This window comes from Poeciliopsis prolifica, unplaced genomic scaffold (genome assembly GCF_027474105.1).
Source record: "Poeciliopsis prolifica strain line A6 unplaced genomic scaffold, Auburn_PproV2 SCAFFOLD088, whole genome shotgun sequence".
NCBI classification, from domain to species: domain Eukaryota; kingdom Metazoa; phylum Chordata; class Actinopteri; order Cyprinodontiformes; family Poeciliidae; genus Poeciliopsis; species Poeciliopsis prolifica.
The window spans coordinates 744592-768712 of NW_026562463.1; the positions used below are offsets into that span (position 1 = coordinate 744592).

Below are 24121 nucleotides of genomic sequence, written 5' to 3' on the forward strand. Positions count from 1 at the left end.
ATTTGCTTTTTCTTGGAGAATATTATTTTTTCTAATATTTACATAGACTAAGCCTTTAGACAATTTGGAAAATCCCAGTTAATGATGACAAACATCTGACAGGTTAATGCACAATATTCAAAAGTGGTACAAATGCACATGGATTTTAAGGAGACATATGAAACGTACTTCTTCCCTCTGAGACAGCATGGGATTAAAAAAATAAATAAAACATAGGTCAAAATATCAGAAAGATTTATGGCTAGAAATGTTGGTCTCTTTATCCAAATTAAAGTACTGCACCGATTCAGCAATAAAGAAGCCATTGCTGAAACAGCATTTTAATACATCAGTGAGGGAATTAAAGCTTGAGCACAAATGGGTGTTACAAATTAACAAAAGACCAAATGCATCGGATGAGTTAAAAATGGCCTAAAGATAACAACCGTCCATGTTTTGGAGTGGTCATTACAAATCTGTGTTCCCAGTCCTACATATAATATATAGAGTAACAACAGTACAGTAAGGAGGAAAAAGATATATGTGAGCACTTTATAGTAGGATACCCAAAATCTTTGACCAAGGACAAACAATTCAAAAGGTAATTCTACAGAATATGAACAAATATATGTTCATATTCTGAATTTAATTAAGCAAAAACTACTCTAGCATTTAGCAAACAGAAATAATGTTGGTGACCTGAACTCATTTAAAACAAGAAATGTTTTAATGAATTTAACGGCAGATATTAAGAAAAATAAATAAATATGTGTTTTATTAATAGAATGCACTGTGCTTAAAAATCTGGTTCAGTTGCATCTGAGAAAATTAACCTGGAATAGATTTATCAGTGCATAATGATATCAAAGTTGTTTAATTGTACAAATGCCGTCATGTCCCAAAGAGCATGATAAGTCTTCTTACTTCAGCTTTTTTTTCAAACCGTTTGGAAAATATGTGTAAGAGTTAATTGCCTACCGCTAACAGATTTTTCCTTTGTGATTTTAGAAAAAAAAGAAAAAAAAAACAAACAGAATATTTCTCATTAGTTTCTTTATTAGTTTATTATTCAAGGGAAGAGTGTGTGCACATCTCTGAGTGTCTGTTTAGAGGAGGAATGACTCCTGGAGGATCTCTTCCTAACACAAGACGCCTGGCAGGCTCCACGGAGCTTTGTTTAAAAATGTAAATTATGGAAATAGGTCACATAAAGAGTTTGGCAGCTTCGCGCAGTATCTTACAAGTTGCTGAAATGCTCAGTCAGGAGGGCTCGCTAATAGGAACATCGCTGTGCTCTTTTAAGTGAGGGGAATTCACGGGGGAGACACTGCTGTTTTAATGACAGACGTATCTGTTAACAGTGTCATTGCTTCAGCATCACTCGACGACAGTAAATTAGGTATTTTGGTTTTTTTTTGTTGTTTTGTATTTTGAGCTATATGCTAACAAGGACTGTTATTTACACCTACACATGCTCTCAGTTGTCTCTGTAAATAAAATCTGAAACAATTAAATATTCTCAGACTGACTGTTAAAGAACAGATGCCCATAATGGTGCCTGAAGGTGTGCAAAAACATACTATGGAAAATGTGTACCTCAATGACTAGAAGAAAATCAATATTTTTGCAGTTTTGGGAGCTGCTGTGCAACAATCATTTTGAACAGCTTTGTTTGCATTAATATAATCCCTTCTCTCCTTGAGCACACTGGGTAAATATTGCCTCTTTGATAAACGTGTCAGAGATTTGACTCCTTTGAATGCGTGCCAGTTAGGAAGATGATCAGACTCTGCTCTTGAAACTTGTTTAAGTCTCCAGATAGCTAACTGATGTGAGGCGACTCTGCCAAAAGCTTGCTTTGTTTTTAATCCAACCTGAAACTCATCCAATCTCTGATAATGTGCATCAAAACAGGTCAACTGGCCGCCCTGCCTCATAATTCTGATAAGCACAGGGAAAATCCAAGATGTCTCACAAAGTGGTCACATCCCTCATACTTTTTTCTGCATTTTTCTCACTATAAGCAATAGTTTTGATATTATAGATAGATAGATAGATAGATAGATAGATAGATAGATAGATAGATAGATAGATAGATAGATAGATAGATAGATAGATAGATAGATAGATAGATAGATAGATAGATAGATAGATAGATAGATAGATAGATAGATAGATAGATAGATAGATAGATAGATAGATAGATAGATAGATAGATAGATAGATAGATAGATAGATAGATAGATAGGATGACTTAATGTTTTTGTTGGGTGCTTGGCCAATAGAGCTGATTATGCTCTATCAATTTGATTATGATTATGCTTTATGAATTTATAAAATAATATCCCATTCTGTGCCTATCTCTCAGAAAACCATCTAATCCAGCTTGATCACAAAACATCAAAAGAGTAGCTATAAAACTACCAAGACATGGCTTTCCACATAAACTGACAGACCAAATAGGGAGAGTATTAATCATAGACTGAGCCAAGAGACCCATACGTCTGTAGGAGCTGTACAAATCAACCACTCTGCAGGGAGAATCTGTTTAGAAGACCACTATTGGTGGGACACTCTGCAAGTCTAGTCTTTATGGAGGGGTGGTAAAAGCAAAGCGATTTTTGAGAGTATAAAACAATTAGCAATTTGCCACAAGTCAATTAGGGTGTAAAGTAAATTCAGAAGAAGGTGCTCTGGTCAAATGAGACTAAAATTTAACATGTTTACATCAGCATTTTATATAAATTGAAAATGCTGTGATTAATCAAGGGCCTTCACCTCACATCATCCTAACCAAAATTCTCAATGTGAAGCATCTTAGCTGCAGCATGATGATGTAATTTTCTTCAGGACAGACATAAAAGCTGTTCAGAGTTGAGTTAAACACAGGTCAGCCCTTGTAGATACTTCAAAAGACTTAACACTGGGGTCATTTAACAATGACCCTCATCACACTGCATATCTACGGCTATGATTAAATGATCGGGATCAAAGATTTTTCATGTTTTAAAATAGTCCCATCAAAGTCCAGATCTAAGTACAATTGGAAATCTGGTGCAAACTTGAAATTTGAATTTTTCCTTTCAGTCTGACTGAGCTTCAGTATTTTGCAAAGAGGAATTGCCAAAAAATATTCAGTGTCTAGATGTGCAAAGCTGGTAGAAGGTAAAGATATGCCCCAACAGACTCGCAGGAAAATGTAACCATGTATTACAGTTCAACTCAGTTTATGAACATAGCGCCCATACATAAGACATCTTGTCTAATGGCACTTCATACAGACACGTTCAATGCCAACTACAATTATCTTATGCTAGTTATTAATTAGTGGGACTAAATATGCAAAAATTCAAGGGATATAAATCTTTTTTGAAAGGACTGTAATAAAATGCAGTGTTGCTTCTGTTCAACAGTTGCCTAATTTTTCTACTTAGAAGAAAAATAAATGAAAACAAAGAATTTCACTGAGATACAAACCAAGAGCCACTGTGCACAGTTTGAAATGAATTTGAATCTGTGCATGATATGGTAATTAGTTTTGTTATGCTGTTTTAAGAAGTCAGATAAAACAATTCTGCTCATATAAGAGCCGCCCAGTGGCGTCTGTAAGACGGATTAGAGTTTTGCTCATATCTTCCTCAGCACCATGATGTGGCTGAGGATTTGGAATCAAGTGTTTTCTCCAAATTAATAACGACAGACTGAGCTGAATGAGGGCACGGCATACTCATTTATCTCTTTGGATTGGCTTTTTGAGGATCGTCTCAAGATTCGAACTGACTATTACAGTTGCAGACTAATTTCTCCCAGTCTGCAACTGAAGACTGGAAAGTCCTCTCTCCGTCACAACAATTTAACCTCAGTTAGTCCAGAGGTCTGTCCCACTGAACCGATTATGTGGCCCCGGACCAAACATGGGCAGAGGGAATTTTCTCCTTCAGGATCAAACAAGAATGATGAAACTAACAAAAAAGAGAGAAATACCTTCTTACGGGCTCCATGTCTGTTGACTCATCCTCCTGCAGGTGTTTGTAGACATGCCCGGTCACTCTGGTGCTGTCTATTAGGCTTGTCGATATTTTGTGCTTCCCTCTGGAAATGGGTGGGGTCCTGAAGTGGTTGACCTCTCGTCGCTGCAGGGCTGGGCTGAGTGAAAGGGAACTACTCCTGCAATCAGAAGGCAAAGAAATATGGCTTTTTAAAATCCCAAGCTACAACTACTCTTGTAATGTCATATTTATGTCTTGATTTCATTGAATGTCTAAAAATCCCTTTATTGCTTGCTGTTGATATTTCTGCTTTAATCTTTGTTGAATGTCTTTAAAAGCACTTTACAAATTAACTGTCATTATTATTATTGATCTGTCTTGGTTTATGTGAAATATGCTGCATTTCTGGTACATAAGATGAAAAGTATGTACATTAAAGTGCCTATAAATATGAAATAATCACAACTGCATATATGCCAAATGACAAATTTACACATTGAAATGAAAGAAATAACTTATGGTTAAAACTAGAGGAAAACAGAATTTTCCTCATAGAAACTTTTAAGTTCAAAATCAATTATTGTTGTATGACAAGCCAAATTCTCAACATGTAACTGTATTTATTTCTCCTTCCACATAAAGCTGTAAGTAAATATTTGTTACTGCATTATCAAAAATAATTAAGATAAACACACCTTCCATTTGAATTAGTTGCTGCTAGCTGCTGATGCATTAAGCTGTAATTAATGAGATACACAAAGCCCACATGCCGCTTAGATGTGCGCCTTTATATGTCAGGCGTTTTATGTATGCGCAGAAATAAAAAGAAATCCTTGTCAGTGGCAGCTCTGTCGTGCTGAAAGTTCAGGTTAATCTTTTTTTCCTGCAGCTTGATAGAGTGAAACAGGTCTAATCTTGACAGAAGCTGGTCTCTGCGAGGTGTTGTGCAAAATGCATACAAATATACAAACATGCACACACACCCACACACACACACCCACACGCAGACAACATGTAAACACAGAAGCAGGTGCATTTAAACCATCAGATGCACACACAAGAAGCATGTTCTTTTAATTTTCCTGGGTTTCATTTGTTTGGTCCTCTGTATTTGGGTTGCATACATTTGTCTCTTTATATTTATTATGGCCTGTTTAATCTGCTGCCTCAAAGCTTTTCATGCCACTGTTTTAATAGTGTTAGCAGTGAATTCCATATTTTTCCGCTTTGTAAAAAAAGTCTAGCATAGACAATCGGTCTCATACTGTGTGCCTGAGCAGGACTGGAAACTACAAACTACAATAAACTACTAGCACATACAGCATTTTCCCAAAGGTGATTTCTGATCAAATTTATTTATATTAATGTGCATTAAGCAACCATTTTACTACTGTCAATCTGGGAGTTTGTTTTGTCTTCGGGCAATGATTCAAGTAAAATTAATTTGGGTTAAATTCCCACACTGTTGTGGATTGTCTCTATCACACTTTAAGGGTAATATACTAACTTAAATAGTGGAACCATCCTGTTTGATTGACAAACCCCCATTTTCATTCACTCAGCCAAAAGCACACACTAAATAGTGTAACAGAAATACATGAAGGATAAATGCAAACCTTCTCTTTCAGTGAACTGTGTTGCTATATTCTGAGATGTTGACGAGATACAGATTTCCCGGTGCTGTCAAATGATGGAAACCAGGTTCTTTTTTTCTAGGCAAGTTGTTTCAATTTTTTTCAGAGCACAGTAGGTGGCCTACTTCAAAACTCATCTCTTAGTCCTCATAGCAGTAAAAAAAAAAAAAAAACCTGTCACACAGTTATCTTACACAGTTTTACAATTTGTATTGTACTTGTGATATGCAAGTGTGAATACATTCTTATAGGAACAAACAGTTTCTTTTATACAGGATCACGTTCAATCTAAGTTAATATTAAAATTAGATTTTAAAACTTAGGGATTCCTACTAAACCACAGCTTACTGTTACTACTATAATGATATGGAAATTAAATAACCGGGTCAGAAACAGCATGGGAACTAGGCGAGCCTAAAATAACATTTTCCAGTTAGTTTGTGTCTTTAAATTAAAATCTGCTTTACATTGAAATCTTGCGACCATCTATTTCAGTGGAAAAGGATTTATATAACCAAGCAGAGCTCATACTGTAAATTGAAAAAATAGTCAAAAATTGATACACAAATGGGCAAAAACATTTTTGTATTTAATTCAACTGATCCAATACTCAGACACAACTTTAGATGAGTTTGGAAAATATTTTTACCAGCATTTATCAAAGGACTGCAAATGTTGGCCAGTCCTCACAGATTGAAGGGATTCAATCTTCAATCTTCAAACTCAGATTGAAGGGAAGTTATGAATGACAACTACATTTCAAATCTTACCTCAAATGCATAACACAATTTACTTTGACTGGGTCATTCTAACACATGTATATGCTTTGATCTGAACTATTATTTGATGTTGAAGGGTTTTTTTTCAGCTGGAATGCAAATGTTCACTGGTCTTCATGTTTTCCGTTTGTTCACTTAAGTTCAAAAAGGCTGAAATGTTCACAGATCAAATATATCTATAGAGAGTGGGGCACAGTTTACTTTTAGGTGACTTTACAGACAATATATTGCACTTGGTTTATATATAGATAAACAGAGGTATCAACAGGTAAGACTTGATAAAACTGCACACCTTTATGAATTCTTATTAAAACAAAATCGAATCACAAAGTCCTATTGAAATACATTATTTATTTTTTTGGTGTAACAGAATATTAGGTGGAAAAGATTACATGGTAAAATAACTTTCACAGTGCACAGTTATATAAGACCTCTTTATAAGTTAAATGTGTCTCTTTTTGCTCAGTACAGCTACAACACAACAGCTACCATATGGATATTTTCATGATGCTTGTGGTTTTGGAGCAATGAGCAAATATCAGTCAGCTCTGCATCTCATGTTTCTATCAAATGTTTCAGAAAACCGACGTAAATAATGTGGGATCGTTGGAAATTGTTAGCCATCTACAAGTTTATTTTCTAATAGGAATGAACTGAAAGCAAGGGGGAAAAAGTGTTTTATTAGAAATATTCCTGGTGGATAACATCTTGAAAATATAGAAGTCTGAAACAGACAGAGAGCTGCCTATCTCTGCATTTAATCAAAAGCTCACTTACTCCGAACAAGCTTTGTTGTGAGAGAACGACTGCCCGTAAATTAACCAGTTCCTCTCACTGTTTATGCATTTACTCTGCTTATTGAAGAAGAGCAGAGAGGAGCGACAGACTGAGGGGGAGCAGCGTGTGACAAACGACCTGAACTGAGCTTGAAACGGTGAGACACATAAACAGGGAAAAACACCAATCTCCACAAAACCAGCAGGAAACACCCACACAGAATAGCACTCCTGATGTTCACTAGGTTTTCTTCTCAGTATGTGGAAAAACTCAAGCTCGATGGCTGATTTAAGGAATTGATTAGCCTACTTTTCACAGTTTTCTAATAATTCAATCATGATAAAACTTTGGGCTTCTTCAGTTCTACCACAGCAAACTTCTTGCCTTCTTGTGAGACACTGCATGAAATTTTGAGGACAAGGAAACAATGTGAGCTGTGCAAAAATGTTGATGTAAAATAGTACAACTGAAAAATAAATTTTTTTTAATACTCTATTGGCTTGAAAATGGGCTGCATGTTGGTTGTTGTGCACCAACAAGGTCCTCAGTTTGAATCCCAGTGCATGAGTGGGTTCTCTCTGGGTACTCCAGCTTTCTCCAACGTGTCAAAAACACGACTGTCAGGTTATCTGATTTCCTTAAAAAATGTCCTTAGGTAAGAATGTGTGCAATCTGTCCAGGGTGTAACCTGCTATCTCCAATGATACCGAGAGATGGACGCCAAATCTCCTCCCCCAGGCCTGCAAGAGCAGGCAGGTACAGACAATAGATACCTGGCTTGAAAATTAGGGTGTTGGGCTAAAATTTAGAAGCTCTTTCAGATCCAATGCTGAATGGTATAATGGCACTCAGAACTTGGCTTATTTTCAACAGCTTGTAAACACCTTACAAGTGGCTTGTCACTACATTGAGCAAAAATCTGACCATAACTTGGTGAGCTTTCACTGTTTCAGTGCAGGCGTGGCCGGTACAGATGATCAGACCATCCAGGCATAAAGGTGACGATGGTGAAAAGGTATTATTGTTGAGTGTTTGAATTCTCAAGCTTTGCTTTAGAAACATTATTTTTTGCGCTGTGACTCTCACACGATTTAAAATGGCACTGTATAAAGTTTCACCTGTCATATTCATTTGTTGGTAAATTGATGCTGACACAAAACAAGCAAGTACAATAAGGCACACCATGTATTTAGACTGCTAGAGCTTGATGCCACAGTCTTGTTGCAGGGTCATATGCTGAATGTCTTCTCACTTGAATATTAGTTCACTATGAATTAATGTCTGTAGTAACGTACAATCTTACAATACAAAAAAAAAAAAAAAAAACAACCAGATGGGCCAACAACCCTACATTTCTTTGGGGAGGAGTGGTTCAGGTAATTGCTTAACTGACAAAGTTTGACTTATGTATTCTTCATCTTACTGCATGCGCTGGGCTTTGACATCTGTACTATGATGGTTCAATAAAATGTACTGTTATGTTGCATACTCCAGATAAGTGCTACAGCATTCTGAAAAATTAAATCTCTACTATGATAAATATCCTGCTTTGGCAGAGACTTCTTTTTTTTAATTTTTTTTTGGAAAATTGTGCAGCATACCTGCAGTTGTCTTATTATTGTCCATTTCCTTCCAAGCCAGAGCTGTCTCCTGAAATCTAAGCGTGTTACAGGATGCCATCCATTCCTTGTTCGGCTGAAACCTCTGTCAGATTCTCCTGGCTCATATAATTCTACAGCATGCCATCTGTTAAAGCTTACACCATATGGATATGGCTTACTGTAAAGAAGTTTTAATACCAAGCTAAATCAGCATACTTTATAATAATTTAGAGCATACAGTGTTGCGACCACAAATGGAGCGCCTTGCTTGTGTTTGCTCAGAGAGCACCTTGTGTGATTGCTGATTCATTGTGGTCAGAGAGGAGGCCACAGGTGTTTTTTAGAGATATCTAAATTGCAGAGGCCAAATCCCAGCTCAACAGATGCAGCGTGCTTTCAAACAAGTGAGTCAACCTGCACACGCCCGTGCCCAGTGATAAGCCTCTGACACACAGGTAAACATTTGTCGTATTATTGATGGGGGCTATATTGACATGTTTTTATGCCGCATTTCTCCTGATAGCCCACAATGTGGTCCAGTTTTTCAGGTCAATAGCTGAAAGCATTTCAACATCATCCATCACAGTCTAGTTCTCCCCTGCCTCCACAGGCTCAGAGAACCGTCCGAACAGATGATTGACTGTCAGCTGCCCTTCACGAGACACCTCCATGGTACCACACTGAAGGGAAAAAGCCAGAAGGTGTTAGCAGTGTCCCTGCAGCAACACATAACGACCTTTCAGAAAGAGAGAAAAAAAGAAAAACTTTCCTCTGTGACATGCCGCTGGTCCATTAAAACACAGCACAACTGCTCCACAGTGAGCTTTGTCACTATTGTCTCGCAGACCTGCAAAAACTCTCACTGTCTGGACACACTTGCACAGCCTCTCCCCCCAGACACTGATTCCTTTCATCACTGTGGCTTCTCCATGGTGCATCCTCAGCTAAAAACACCGAAAAGCCCCAATGTAATCATGCTTCACATAAAGGAGTGGAAGGCATAACATGACCACTATCGCATGTTATTATACCACACGACTCCGAAAGGGTTATCTGTTCCAGGGAGATAGTTACCATAGATTTTTCTGTCATTAAAAAAAGACACTTGCAACCGCTAAAGGAAAAATAAACAGCGTAAGAGTTGTGATTCTACATTCATTTTAGCTCTCGAAGTGTGCCCATATCATCAAAGGAAGTGTAACTTGTCTGTGAACGTTACAGATGGGGCTATTGCAGCACGCTGCATACCCGCATTCCTTGGCTCCCCTGAGGATTTTAAACGGCAGCATCTGATTCCGTCTGCTGTGATCACAAAGCAAAGCCGACGCAGAGATTGCTTGCAGCAAAATGTTGTCAATTTGTTTAATCTTCCTCCAATAAAGAGATGAAATGGGGAATTTCAGGTCATTCACTATTTAGAACTTCATGTGCTTGCTTGTCCCTGAGGATGAAAATATTGATAGCTCTTGAACTTTTTTTTCACATTTCGTCAAGTGACAGCCACACACTACAGTGTGTTTTATTAGAATTTAATGCGACAAGCCAACAGACAGACATGCATTCATGTGAAGTGGAATGAAAATAATACATGGTCTTCAATTTTAAATATCCCAAAACGTTTGGTGTGTATTTGTTATGAGTTGAGTTTTAAGTTGTGGGAAAAGTTGAATATCAAGGGATGCATTTCTTTCCGCAGATTTGTTTTCCCTGCATCAGGAAAAACTGCAGCATGAAAGTTATGACCAGACTTCAAATGCCTAGAATTAAAACGGTTGTAGTTAAGACTTTTTATACATTTTTTAAATCTTGCAGACATTCTGAAGATTTAGAGAATCAAAATCTAAATTAAAACTGAAGACAATAAAACTTGATTTTCACATATTGTCTTTATTCAACTCAAATGACCTTTAGACATTTTGTTAGTTAGTAAATTGGTAGAGACATAACCTGACAGACTTAAAGCCCTAATTATGGAGAGAGGTGGTTCTGAGAAACATTGACTTTATTAATTTAAATACAAATACTGAGAACATTTTCATTTCACTTCTGCCGTACTTTGTGCTGTTCACATAAAATTGCAATAAGCATATTGTGCAGGGGGCGACTAAAGAATCGTCCAAGAATATTTTAAAATAAAAGTATATAAAGTAGCATCATAAGTATGTTTGCATACTCTACTATTTATATGATCAAACTATCTGAACCAATGAACCTTCCTATTAAGAAAAAAAAACTGCTCATCTAGTTGGCGATGCATCTGAGAAATAAACCACCAGAGTTGCTCTCATTTATAATCTTCATAAATCCTTCGAAGATGTTTCTCCTTTAACAAATGATCTGTTTATTATTTGGAAGCCCATTTATTATATCATATTGCCGAGTTGATTAAAGTTCTCACTTGGCTGCCTCTTATATTTCGATACGGCCTGAGAAAGATATGAAATGGGGCAGGCAATAAGAGTATGTCATATTTTCACCTGAAGCATTTCCCTTTCGACAGTGCTTTGCTCAGAATAGGTGGGGTGACTGCGGAAGAGCCTGGTGCCACGCTGATGCCCTTAAGAGATGATTTGTGAGAGCTGCAGCCCTGCAGGGATAAAGAAAAAAATGGTAAAAGACAAAACATTACAGTTGAAACCAGATATTTACATGTTCACAAGTAAGTTTCAAAAACTTGAGTCTGAAGAGATGTCCTGTGATATGATTAGACTATATTTGAAATGAGAAATCTTGTAGGTCTGCACACATTATCTTTACAGTGAAGAATGGAGGGCTGTTTTTGGGGGGAGGGACTGGTGCACTTGACCAAGCAAATGGCATTGTGAGGAGAGAACGTTATATCAAAGTATTAAAGCAACATTCAGACATCAACCATGAAATTAAGGCTAACTTGCAAGTGGGACTTTCAAATGAACAATGACCCTAACCATCCTTCCAAATTAGATACAAAGTGTGTTACACACAGAAAGGTAAATGGTCAGTTTAAATGCAACACTATTACTATGGAAATGTGTAAATTTCTGCATGTTAAAGGCAAAAAAAATTTTAATTACTTATGATCAGATTGAAAATAATATCATGAGTCACTGTTGTTCAGGACCTAAATACAAAGACAATGGCAAGAGACAAACATGGAGAACTGATTTTAATAGGAAATATACTCAGGGAAATATATATATATAAAAAAAATAAAATAAAAAAAAAAACAAACTGGAAGGAACAACAAATGTTTAGACCCTGACTGAGAAAACCAACAACTATTTTAGACTGGTGAGTTAATGAGCAGATGAGGGCGCACTGGGGAGTGCGTGGAGCTCAGACACTGAGGAACAGGACTTCTTAAATTGTGGAATACTGGAAATAATTACTAACAAAATATAGTAAAAACCGACAGACCTAAAAATACACAGAAACTTCACATACCAGATTTGGTGACACAAAATGGCTTTTAAATACTGTTAACTATTTGTATGAGTGGCTTAACTAAAGTCTAGTCAGGTGGAGAATGTTGTCTTGCTGATTTTTCCCAACTCAGTCAGGCAATGTCTTTAATTACATTTTGAACTGCTGATTAAGAGGAGTAGGGCAGCAATGCAAGCATAAACTTCCCGCTGGCCCTTGCAGCACTTCTGCTACTCTCAAGAATTAATCCAACATGAGATTACATTAATAGCTTTCTAAGAAATTCCCTCCTTTAATTCTCAACCTTTATTTTTATCAGAATTAACACCATTATCTTACAACAGGCCACAGTCACAGCTCAAGCACAGCAGTCACGGATGCCCCAAGAACCCCTCTTTAGATAATTCTGTTATTCTCATTACAGTACATCCTGAGCTGCCCTCTCTTTCTCTCTGTCCGACCGTCTGCCATTAAAGTGGAAGCATGTGACTTAGAGTTGGTTCAGGGGGCTCCTATTCCTGATAAGCCCTGTTTTTCCTCCCCTTACACTGACTCCCACAGGGAGCTGTTACCGCTGCTCACCAGTTGTGCAGCAAAATAGGATAATTTCGACCACCCTCTCATATGCCTCGCGGGTGAAGAATGCTTCACTTTCTGAGACAATTTCCTTGGCAAAGTTTCCTGCAGGATGATATCTATGTCAGGGGATAAAATAAATAGCTTGTGGCAAACAATGGCAGACCTGCACGCCGCAACCCATTTTGCTTGTTCTCTCCTATCTGGCTTTTTGTCTTTTTGTTTGCCACTTGTGAAAACATTCAATAAACAGCGCATTGTGGATCCTTTTGAAGGGTGAGACAAACAGTAAATGCGGGAGCCCGAGAGAGTAACAGTAAAATCCATCAATATGCGGACTGTCGCCGAAATACCAACGAGTGGACAAACCTATGCATTCAGAACAGCCGTAATCTTTCATGGATTAATATCAAATTTCAGGTCCTGAACTGTGAATGATAGAATGTTTGTCCAATTCTTAACAAGGTCAGTCACTGTATCCAAAGAACAAACCAACACAAGATATTATATGGCTAATATCAACCATATGTCTGCTGTTCCTGCAAGGATGTGACTAATGCTGATGGAAAACACAGTTTTGGCTCTTATCAACATGTCAATCAGTTATTTCAGAGATGGAAACTGACATGCACATGGGCTTAAAGTTGGCCACATTATTCAAGCGGCGTCCAGTCATGTAGACCCCATCAACCCTTCAAAGGATGTTATTGTTTTCAATCATTTGAGCAATAATCAGAACCCACATTGGTAGGTAACATTGCTTGACCCTCTTTTGCTTTCAGAATTCAGAAACTGTGTGACCAGGTGCATTTTCCGGGTAGAAATAGCTATCAGATGATGGGTCATAAAGATGTGGACATGGTTGAAAATGTGCTAAGAAAATGTCTTGCACACCATTAGATCACCTACTCTACCAGCCTGAAGTCATGATGCAAAATGTCAATGTTTTTAAACTGTTTTTACCCTATATAATTCTGACTCTCCCTTCTGAATGTAACAGCTGAAATCAGAGTAGACAACATTTTTCCAATGTGTTATAGTCCATTTAATCTCAGTTTCCTGTTTTCATCATCCACTTCAATGCTGCAGGTTTGGAGTCCTGTATATAATCGGTTCTGATAAGTTGGTGTTTGAGCTACTGCTTACTTCCCATTGTCTTAAACCAGACCGACATCTTACATTAACAAGACATTCTCAGTCACACAACTAAAGTGCATTGGACATTTTCTTGTTTCTGGATCATTTATTGTAAAACAGAGAGACGATTGGCAGTCACTTAAAATGACCCTTTCTTCACCATTCTACCAATGTAACCATTGTAGGTTACATAAACTGGTAAAGGTGTACCAGAACCTGAATATTCAATGTTTAGAATGATGTATTATATGACAGTGAGTTCTGTCAGAGACCTTTTCTAACGTGCTGTTATACTGACTGCTAAAGGAAATCCTTCCTCTCCTGTGGAGAATCATCCATTCTCCATGCTAAGTTTGTGATGCATGAGGTTGAGGGTGAGTCAATGAGATGAATTCATGAATTCCATTTATTAATACCAAAATACAACTGGTCCATTCTGACATTCTACCTTTAAGAGTTAACAGTCAAAATGGCATCCCACAAGGGGTTCCCATACTCTTTGTCTCTCTGAGCTACGCTCCAAAGAGGGCATTACTCAGGTCCCATTTGCATTTTTTAACATGTGGTTTCCTTTAGGTTTAGCTTAGCAACTAGCTAAAAGAGGCAAAAGGAAAACACAGAATCATTTACTCGCAACACTCCTCAACCGTCAGCATCTACAACTATTTGAAGAAAACTGTGTAATATCAGTTACTATATTTAAGTTTCCTCTGGGATTAATAACGTATTTTTGAGTTGAAATTGAATTTAATTGGAATAAATATCTCGTAATTTAGAACATTTCTTTTTTAAAAAAAAGAAATGGTGATGCTCATTAAATGTGGTCGGCTCAACACAGTAATTGTACTTGAGAATTAAAATCAACCTTCCTCCATGACCATCTCAGATTCTAGATCTAGATGGTGTAGAAAACCTTTGTGGTGAGTTGAAGAAAGCAGAATAAAACACCCAAGACTTTGCACAGTCTATGGAGACTGTGCAAACAGGAATAGTGAAAGATCTCTCTCCTTCTGTATGCTGCAACCTTCTGAAACTGCAGCCCTATTGGGAACAGGAGGTTGAACAAAGTATTGCAGAAGAAGTAGCAAATCTGGCTTTTTAATAATGATTTTGTTGAAATCAATACATTCCTACCAGATTAAATAAACGCATCAATAACAACTTTTTAGCGTAATATTCTGCAAAAATATTGGAATTTATTTTAACGGAATTCACGCAACAAAAATGTGTTCCCATGAACTGCTTTGCTTTTAAAGTTCCCAGAAAGCAAGCAGCCATTCTACTGATTACATGTTTCCCTGGCAATTCATAAGTTTAAGGATGCAACATCTTTGAAAGTGTAACTCCAGAGTATTTTTAAATTTTCCTTCACATAAGAGAACATTGCCCTGAAGCACATACAAGTTTGAGTATTCTAAAGACATATCTCTACAAATTTTGGAAGAGCAAGCTCTCTAGTCTGGGGTTTTACCTTTGCCTACCTGCGTGAACTATTAATGTTTTATGCTCACTCCTGAGAGCGACTTGTCCAAAGTAAGGCCACACTGATCACTATTATTTTACGCAGTTTTATCTGGCCGGGCAGATTCCTCTAACATATAACATATTTTTTAACAAGAAGCCTGAGATCCATAGTTAGCCCCTCTTTAGCTTCCAGCTGTTTGGAACACAGTGTCTGTTCCTTCCAGCTTAGTTTGTTGTTCGTTTCGGTGCAGGGATCCAATCGGTCTGCTATATTTTCCGAAAACATCCTTAACACTCCAAGCACTGATTTAAATTTGATGCACAATATGTCCAAGTGTACAGACATATTACTATTAATTTCCATGCTGCTTGTACTTTGGAATGAGAACTATTTGGTGATGCACCATCCATTGTTAACATTCATTACCACAATTTTCTGTTTGCAGCAAAGTACATTTTCTGGGAAAATATACATTTTATCAGAATTTGATCAAATTCAGATAAAAAAGCAATAGGTTGCCTGCACACAAATATTTATCCCAAATATTTCAATATTTAAACTTTTCGACTTTTTCACATTTTGTCATGTTAAAACCCCAAACTTAAGTACAATTTATTGGAATTTTACATAATATACTAAGTAATGTATAGTTGTACAATATATTTTTTCTTTTACAAATACAACTCTGGAAAGTTTTATTTTCAGTCCCCTCTACTCTAATATAATTAAATAAATGTATTGCAACCAGTTTGCCTTGACAACTCATCTATTTATTTGGTATTTGTGTAATTATTTTAATAATAGTAATAATAATGATAGTAGTTTTATCTCAGAATAATTACAGCAGTACTGTAAAGAGATCAAAAGTTTTAGAGAATGCTAGAGAGCAGTTGGCACCATGAATTTTAAACAATACCTTAAACAGTGAGCATCTCACTGAGCCCCGTTCAATCCATCATCCAAATATAGAAAGAGTACTCCGAAACTGCAAGCCTACTGAGACATGGCTATCCACCTAAACTGACAGGGTAGATAGCAGCAAAGATTGGTACGTTGAAGGAGCTGCAAAGAGCCACAGCTTCAACTTCATAATTACGAGTTCCTTACCAGTAGCCTGTCATGTTGAATCCCAATAAATTACATTCATTTTTGTGTCACAGTCTAATTTCAAGGGGTATTTAATGCACCAGAAAGCCCTTAAAAAAATATATGAGAAAACATTCTGGTAAGAGTACGTTACTGAGCAGGTTCCAGTCAGTTTGCATAATTTTGACAACCTGTGTCAAGAACACCTGACATTTAATATTTAAGACTTGAAGTATCGTCGACCTGAAAAATCACATTAATTACTCAAAAATTACAATCTAATTTGAAAAGTACAGAATGTCAATAACACTCAGGTAAAGAGCACTCTTGCAACATAAAGCTAGTTTTTGAAGCAAAAGTAAGAGGTAGAAAATAAAACTGCGTCTCTATTAACACATTCTCTTTAGTGGTGAGCATCAGTTATTTCCACTTTAACCCCTCTGAAGATAATAGTAAAGGCAGCTTGATTACATTTTGAGTTTGCTTTTAGATTTACTGTAATGTAAGTTTCATTTGACATCCTTATAAATGTTGTTTTATATCTGAGGTTGAGACATTTTTATATTAGCTGTTTATAATTAATTGTAGATTATAGTTTATTCCTATTTATTTACTTATGATGTTAGCTTAAAGACTTGTGATTTTAGACTCTATGCCTCTATAATTTTTTGAAAGTTTACTTTTAGTTCTTTCTTATTAACATCATAGGTGTAATTGTGTAACCTGTATATCCTGAACTATTGAGGTCACTTTCTGCTTTAAGGAAACCTAAATTTGTGTATTTTGGAAACAATTTTCTTGAGAACAATTTCTAACAGGGACAAAATTGTTAAAAAGTTCTAAAAAAATTTTGGTTGAAAAGTAAGGGAAATGACAAATTTGAAAATTGAAAGATTCTTTGTTCTGGTAGTAAAGTATGCTTGATTGAATAAGACATTCAGAAACACATTTTTAGTGTTTCATCACAGCACAGAACAAATCTACTGATTAAAGCAATCAAAGCAGGAAAGAAATCACTGAGCTTTTGACAAATTTTGCATAATCCCACGTGATTTTTTTCATCTAAGCAAATCCATGATGTTTAGGAGTTAGTTTAGGTGGGCTGAGATGAAATGCCTGTTGCAAAAAAGAAAAGATGTCTGTTTTAGTTAAGTGTTTCTTGTTCCAGTAACATATGCTATCCCTGATGTGGAGCTCTACCCTGGTAATTATTATGTCAAAGTCATGTCAAGGTATTGCATTGCACTGAAAGGCTTGGGATTATTACACAACAAACCTTGAGGGAAAAATATCTTTGTCAAAAACACCTGAGTTCATGTAGTGGCACATTTCTGGGGGCATAAAAGAAAAATAGAGCGGCGCATCATTTTATCACAGAGGACAATGACCGAAATGGACTTTGGTTTTAGTCTGTCTTCTGCACCTGCCTCAGCAGAGCCAAAGCTTTGTTTCTGCCTCGCTGGTCTCATCCCCCAGCAAACTGCTTAAAATGCACACACAAAGAGAGAGAGAGAAAAAAAGAAAAAAATCAGAAACCATCTATTGTGTTCTGTGGCTGAGTTATGCAGAAGATGTGGTGTCTGAGCCTCCTCAAAGAGCATGCCGCTGTATTCTTCCTTACAGATTTGTCTGTTCAAACTTAAAAGAGAAACAGGAAACTGGTTGGACCGCACCACCCACATAGCGTGTTCTCTTCCTGGATGGTTTCAAGCTGTGGGAGTGGGAGGTGAGAAGCAGTGGTCTGGGGGTCTCTATGTCAAATCGGTGGAGAAAAAAAAAAAAAAAAACGGCTTTCTCTTCCTAATCTTTTTTTCTTCTGTTCAGCTCATGCCCCCTCCTGGGTACTTATAGCCGGTGATCTTTCACATCCCTCCTTAAGCTTCCTTCACACTGTTCAAAAATAGCTTTTTTGTTTCTGTGTTGTTGCATTGTTATTGTGTTTCATTTCTGACTTTGCCCTTCTCCTGGCTTTTTCCCAGTGTCCAGCAGTGGCCGTATTTTATGGCTGGATACAGATATTTCTCTTTGCTGTGCCTCTTATATTCCTGTTATTGACATTTGTTGTTAGTGTGATATATCGTGGTTTCTCAATAAAGAATATTTGTGATTTTAAACTCTTATTGTTTTTCTCTTTAGTTGTGAACTAATCTTAGCTCAGATTTTCAAATAACAATGGGAAAAGCTTTCAGATTGTGCCAGCTGCAGTTTTGTGGGAGGAGCAAGCTTGAAGGATGTTAGTTTCTAGTGGTTGACACAAGACACTGTTAAATTATTAAGGCGCCTCAGCACAGGCTTGGGCTGACTACAGATGAGCACTACCTTGCCAAAAATACAATGCTGGCCACATTTATCAGTAGTCTTGCTAAAGATCTGCAGAAAAAAAATCCTTAAAAATAAATTCAACTTATATAGCATAAATACATATTTATTTACACAGAAGTGGGTAGATCTATAAGTTATTTTTAAGCAGTAGCTGCATATAATGTGTACAACAGTATCACACTAATAGTACAAGGTAAAAAAAAATAATTGTTTTTCAGCAGCGAAGTCAGTTGGCTACTCATTCCATAAATATAAGAATTTACCGAAACAATACTCATTCTTCTCTAATAATAATGTAATTTTTTCTTGAGTATAAAATCTACTAAAAGAAATAAAATTGGTTAATTCTTTAAATTCCACATAAAAGCATTTTTTTTGTACCACATTTTTATACGATTGCAACTAGATATGTTTCATTTTGCAGCAGAGAGGGCAAAAGTAGTTATTTGGGATGAAAATGTTGCTGACTACTATTATATGGGAATGCTATTTTCCTATTAATCAATAAGTTGTCTTTTATTAGTAGTCAAAGTTGACTATTAATTATGAGACATGCATTAACAACTGAACCACAGTAATTTTGTTATACACAATTATTTGTTCACTTTGATTTTTCCCCCTTCACTTGATAGATGTACTAAAATTTAAGTCAGTTTTTTATTTCTTTAATTGTGGTTAATTTAATTCATGCCTCCTGACTATCAAACTAAATGTCATGGTCTAATGTGTCACTAGCCACTTATGGTCTACCCTACTCTAGATTTCTTGTGTGGCACAGAAGATGCAAAATATTGAGAATTGTCACACTCATATCATGTAGTGTGGTAAAAAAGTATATCAGTAGTATAGCAGCTGAAAATAACAGCCGATTTTAAAAGTAACTACGGATAAAAAAGCATCTTATTTATGAAAGAATGTCATGAACAGTATTAAAAAATGAGGAAAAATTCAGCAAATTGCAGCAGCATTACAGTGTGTGATTGCACTCTTTTGATGACGCCTTTGCAAGTGTGCATTAGAGTGCAATTACCTTTCTATAAAGCTTTATCATGTGCATCCCCCTGGTGCTTCAGAGGTCAGTTCTCTTGCTGGTTTGCAGCTACTTTTTTTATAATGCTGGCACAGTGCACTGCATTTTCCTATCTCTCCTGCAAACTGGGTCATATCATACTAATGGTGTTTCTCTCTGTGAAAAGTCTTGATGCTCAGATTTTATTTACTCATCTACAGATTTTTGCAACCTCTTTACAAAAGGTTGCAAATATAACTTTCCTTTTTGATTTTAAAAGAGCCGAAGACCATATTTCACCGAAACCCGCCATTCCCATTCAAATTCTCCTGCAAATTCAAAACATTTGCAACAACAATGCGGAGTCGTCTGCAGCTGAATTCTTCTGGCTTACCCAGCGTCACCGCGCTCTCATTGTAAATTCAGGGATTTTCCACCCCAACAATAATCATAAATTTCAATTCGCGGAATCTGTCACTGAGAACATGACAGGCAGATTTTTCCTGTATAATGCACAGCGCATTTATTTTAAACTATTATAGCCCCGCTGCCTCTCATCCCATGTTAGATAGCGGTCTGAACAAAAGGCTTCAGTCAGCAGAGAGATTATTAGGACATACACCATAGATCATCCTGTCAGGCACTCTGAACTCTGCATTGTATGTAAACACTGCTTATACAAAGATGAAATGGTAATAATGATGATTAAAGGGATGACTGCAAATAAAATCAATGGTGGTTGAAACACTTACTTTTTGAAGATGAAGGTTGTATTGAATCCTGGGAGTGGAGTTGGACATGAGGCCAGAGCTGTTGACACTGCAGTCTCTCAAGCTGCGGCTGTCGGAGAAGTGAGCCTGGAGCTTTTCCCGTTGTCTTCTGTAGAGGATGGGAAAACAGTGTTAGCAAGAAAAATGACTGCAAGATTACTGTAAGATTTTTTGAATATATATTTGTAAAAATACATATTTTTTCAGGATAGAATGCTCATACAACAATGTCAATCAGTGTTGTCTAGAGCCCTAAATATGTGCGTCAGTAAACTTAAACTGTGTTTATCTGAGTTTGTTGATCATACACTGTGCAGCACCAACATTTGAAAGCAAAAACCAGAAATACCAGCAGCAGCATAAGCCATCCTGGTATTGTGAAAAGACCCCGATGCTAATGGCAGATAGCTTCCACATCTGATGACATTCTGACAGTGCGATCATATTTATTTACGAAAACCTTTCACTGGAATTGCTTCATTGTTAATTTATTCACCCTAGCCACCCTGCATTCAATTTAATGCCCTAAACTGACTCTCGAAAAGGGTAGATACAAGGTAAACAGCACTTGCCTGCAGAGCCATGTTATTTAATACATTGAGATCATGTAATCATGCCATTTAGTGATTAAAAAGTCTTCTGACAATTGAAGACTTTTGCGACAACAAGACACGACAACATTTGTTGGAGGCTGGATGTCTGCAAGCGCCATCAAAGGTCAAAGCTACAAAATGAGCAAGAGCGAGATATGTCACTCTGGCTTTCCCTGCTAGACCTGTAGCTGAAGGGTTTGATGGTAGAGTGGGGACAGCTTTAAGAGAGATGTGTTGCTCAAGGAAAAATTTAATCAAGGAAGTGTAGCGTGAAACATCCATTACATGGCTGTATGATATTATTCCATTAAAAAAATAATTTAAAAAAACAAGGCCAAAAACAGACACTGGATCATGTCTATACAGTGGAAAGCTAGAGGTGAGAGTGTGGTGATACATATAAGGTAAAAAAAGAAAATTAAGTGAATCCTCTTTGGACAGGTGTTAATTGATCCATCTGCAAATTCATTACATGCCATTTGTTACTTTGACAGTAACAACAGCTGTCTATGAGACTAATGCCTGTCATTGTGATATGTAGTGTACATTTTTCTGTAATGCAAGATAGACATCTGTGTTTTTGTCACCTATTTAAAATGTCGCTTTTTCAAATATGCTCAACTGATTGGATTACATTGCAGGTGCAGCCTGTTTTCAATGAGCCTGGAAAATAGAATGTTAGTTACGATGAGACTGCAACCTGTACTAACTTGGAGAGAAATCAAAAGCCTGACTCATTGTCATAATTGGAGTGATTTAAAGTCTCACTTTTGTCTTGTTTAAGCTCCAACTGTTCTTGTCTCATCTGATTCACTTATATTAACTTTCAATAGCTGTCATGTATCTTGCTTTGCTTTAGTGTGTTGTAGTTCAATTTTAACTGCACATAGTTAAGCATCAAATTAAAGTTGGATTTTCTCCGTGATAGATTAATGCTCCATTTGTAATGTTGTAAACATCCTCCTTTTTCCAAAACTATCACTGCCATTGATTTTTGTGTACTCTGTATTCCTCTCTGGCACAGGAAGCAGTGCATCTGTGTTTAGCCATGTTTGTTTCCTGGTCAAGGCCACAGACAGAGCTACAGCTGTCATTAGCCGTGTGAACTAGCCTTATTTTTGTTTGCCATAGAAAATACACCAGGTGTTTCTGAATATAGCTACACTATCTCATGATCAGACCTACTTTAACTCTCTAAAGTAGAGTTAAAGTGTCTATTTTAACTTTATATATCCCTTTGTTGTTTCCTATAGAGAGTTAAACAGGATCAGTGCGTCAGTGCACACTTCCATTTCTTTTTCTTTGTCACAGAAAGTACCCCCTTGTCACTTGCTGCCATGTTTAGCTATGTATCATTTCTGGCCAGATTCTGAAACAGAGCTATTGATGCCATCAACTCTTTACCCCTCTCTTTTACACAGCTTTTCCTTTCCACAAGCTGTATCCCTGAGCCTGTGCTTCAGTTTGTTCTTTGTCCTCTTCCTTTCCTAGCTACTCACTTGGTTTTAATGGAGGTCTCCTACTGCTATAAGTGAGTTGTTTTTTTCCTCTTTTGCCACTTGCTCTCTCGGGAGGAGGGATTGCTTTCATGTCAACCACTTTATTCAGTCAGATAAGGCTCCGTGTAATGTCAGTTTTTACAAAAATTTGTAACAACTAACATTACAGAACCGACTGAACAGGGTATTTTGTTTAATTGCATTGAATGTGAGTATGATCTATATTCAATGATATATTTTGATTAGAATGAATTGACATACTCTCACTATGTTAGACACAATTTTAATTCTATTTATTTGTACATGAAATAAAGAGTCTAAAACAGACTGAACCGACTATCTATAAATATTTAAAAGCAGCTGATTGAAGAATATGCAAAGAACTACAAACTTTATTGCTACATATTTGCAAGGACTTATGCAAAGACCTCTGTTTAGGAAGTAATTGGCCTAATTAAATTAGATGAAAGCGGAGCATGTAACAGTGGGGAAGTAAAACAAATATTTATTGTTGTGTCTGTTTGAATTAAAGCATGTTCAGCAAGTCCACAGCTTAGTGCATCATACTGCATAAATTCATAAATTATACATGACATCCTGCTAAATGAATTCCACTTAGTAATAAATCTACAACTGCTGATGGTTTTTTGGTACACATCCAAGCTATCACATGCATTCAAACATATTCATTTAACATATGAACTTCTCTAAGCTACATTTAAACCAATTAAACAGAGATTTATAAAAATATAAAATGTGTATTTTATGATCTTAAATGTTTATAGGAATCGTTCTTATGACAGGGCAGACTGATAATAAAACAAAAATGCCAATGAATTTTAAAACAGTTACTGGATGCATACATTTTAATGCATTGTAGATATTTTCCAATCTACCCAGGTTAAAATATAAACATGCACCCACATCAATTAAAGCAGTCATTAATACTATTATACCACAATTATGGCTGGGTATTGGATCACTTTTCTGTACTGACTTGCTACAGTCCAAATAAATGATTTCTTAGCACATCAGATTCCTCAGCATTCTGCTACCACCACCACTATGTGTCGAAGTTTTCAGAGTATTTGTAGGTTTGAAAGCTTTCACTCCTAAAAATATTTTAAACGTCAAAACATAACTGGGGCCAAGTGGTTACGTCTTTGTCTCATTTGACCACAAAACATAAAGCTGGAAATGTACCGGACACCAATAATTTTAAATGAACTCCAACAAGTGTGCTAAGAAGCTTGGTCAAATAACCAATCAGAATTATGCCAAAAGTTTGGTAACCAGGGTCATGAAATAAAGGCACTTTCCATAGGGCAGTTTTCCAAATAATGGTATAAGCCTTTTTGTAAAATCTGGATCCACTGTAGATTATGTAAACATTATCTCATCCTGGATATATAATTGTTCAATCCATCATTTAAAATCTGAATTACTAGGATATTAATACTCCTGATAAATATATGTTAATCTCTGATCAGAATTATATGTAGG

At 36.6% G+C, this 24121-nt stretch overlaps 1 protein-coding gene across 1 annotated transcript in view; it reads right to left on the reverse strand.

The window, feature by feature from the left end:
- nrg3b (neuregulin 3b) overlaps positions 1-24121 on the reverse strand; it is a 231349-nt gene that overhangs the window by 3285 nt on the left and 203943 nt on the right. The window contains exons 6-8 of the mRNA XM_055022620.1: positions 20509-20635; positions 11237-11346; positions 3964-4146 (exon numbers count right to left, since the gene is read on the reverse strand). Of these exons, the coding sequence (XP_054878595.1) occupies positions 3964-4146; positions 11237-11346; positions 20509-20635 (420 nt within the window). The remainder of the gene's footprint in view (positions 1-3963; positions 4147-11236; positions 11347-20508; positions 20636-24121) is intronic.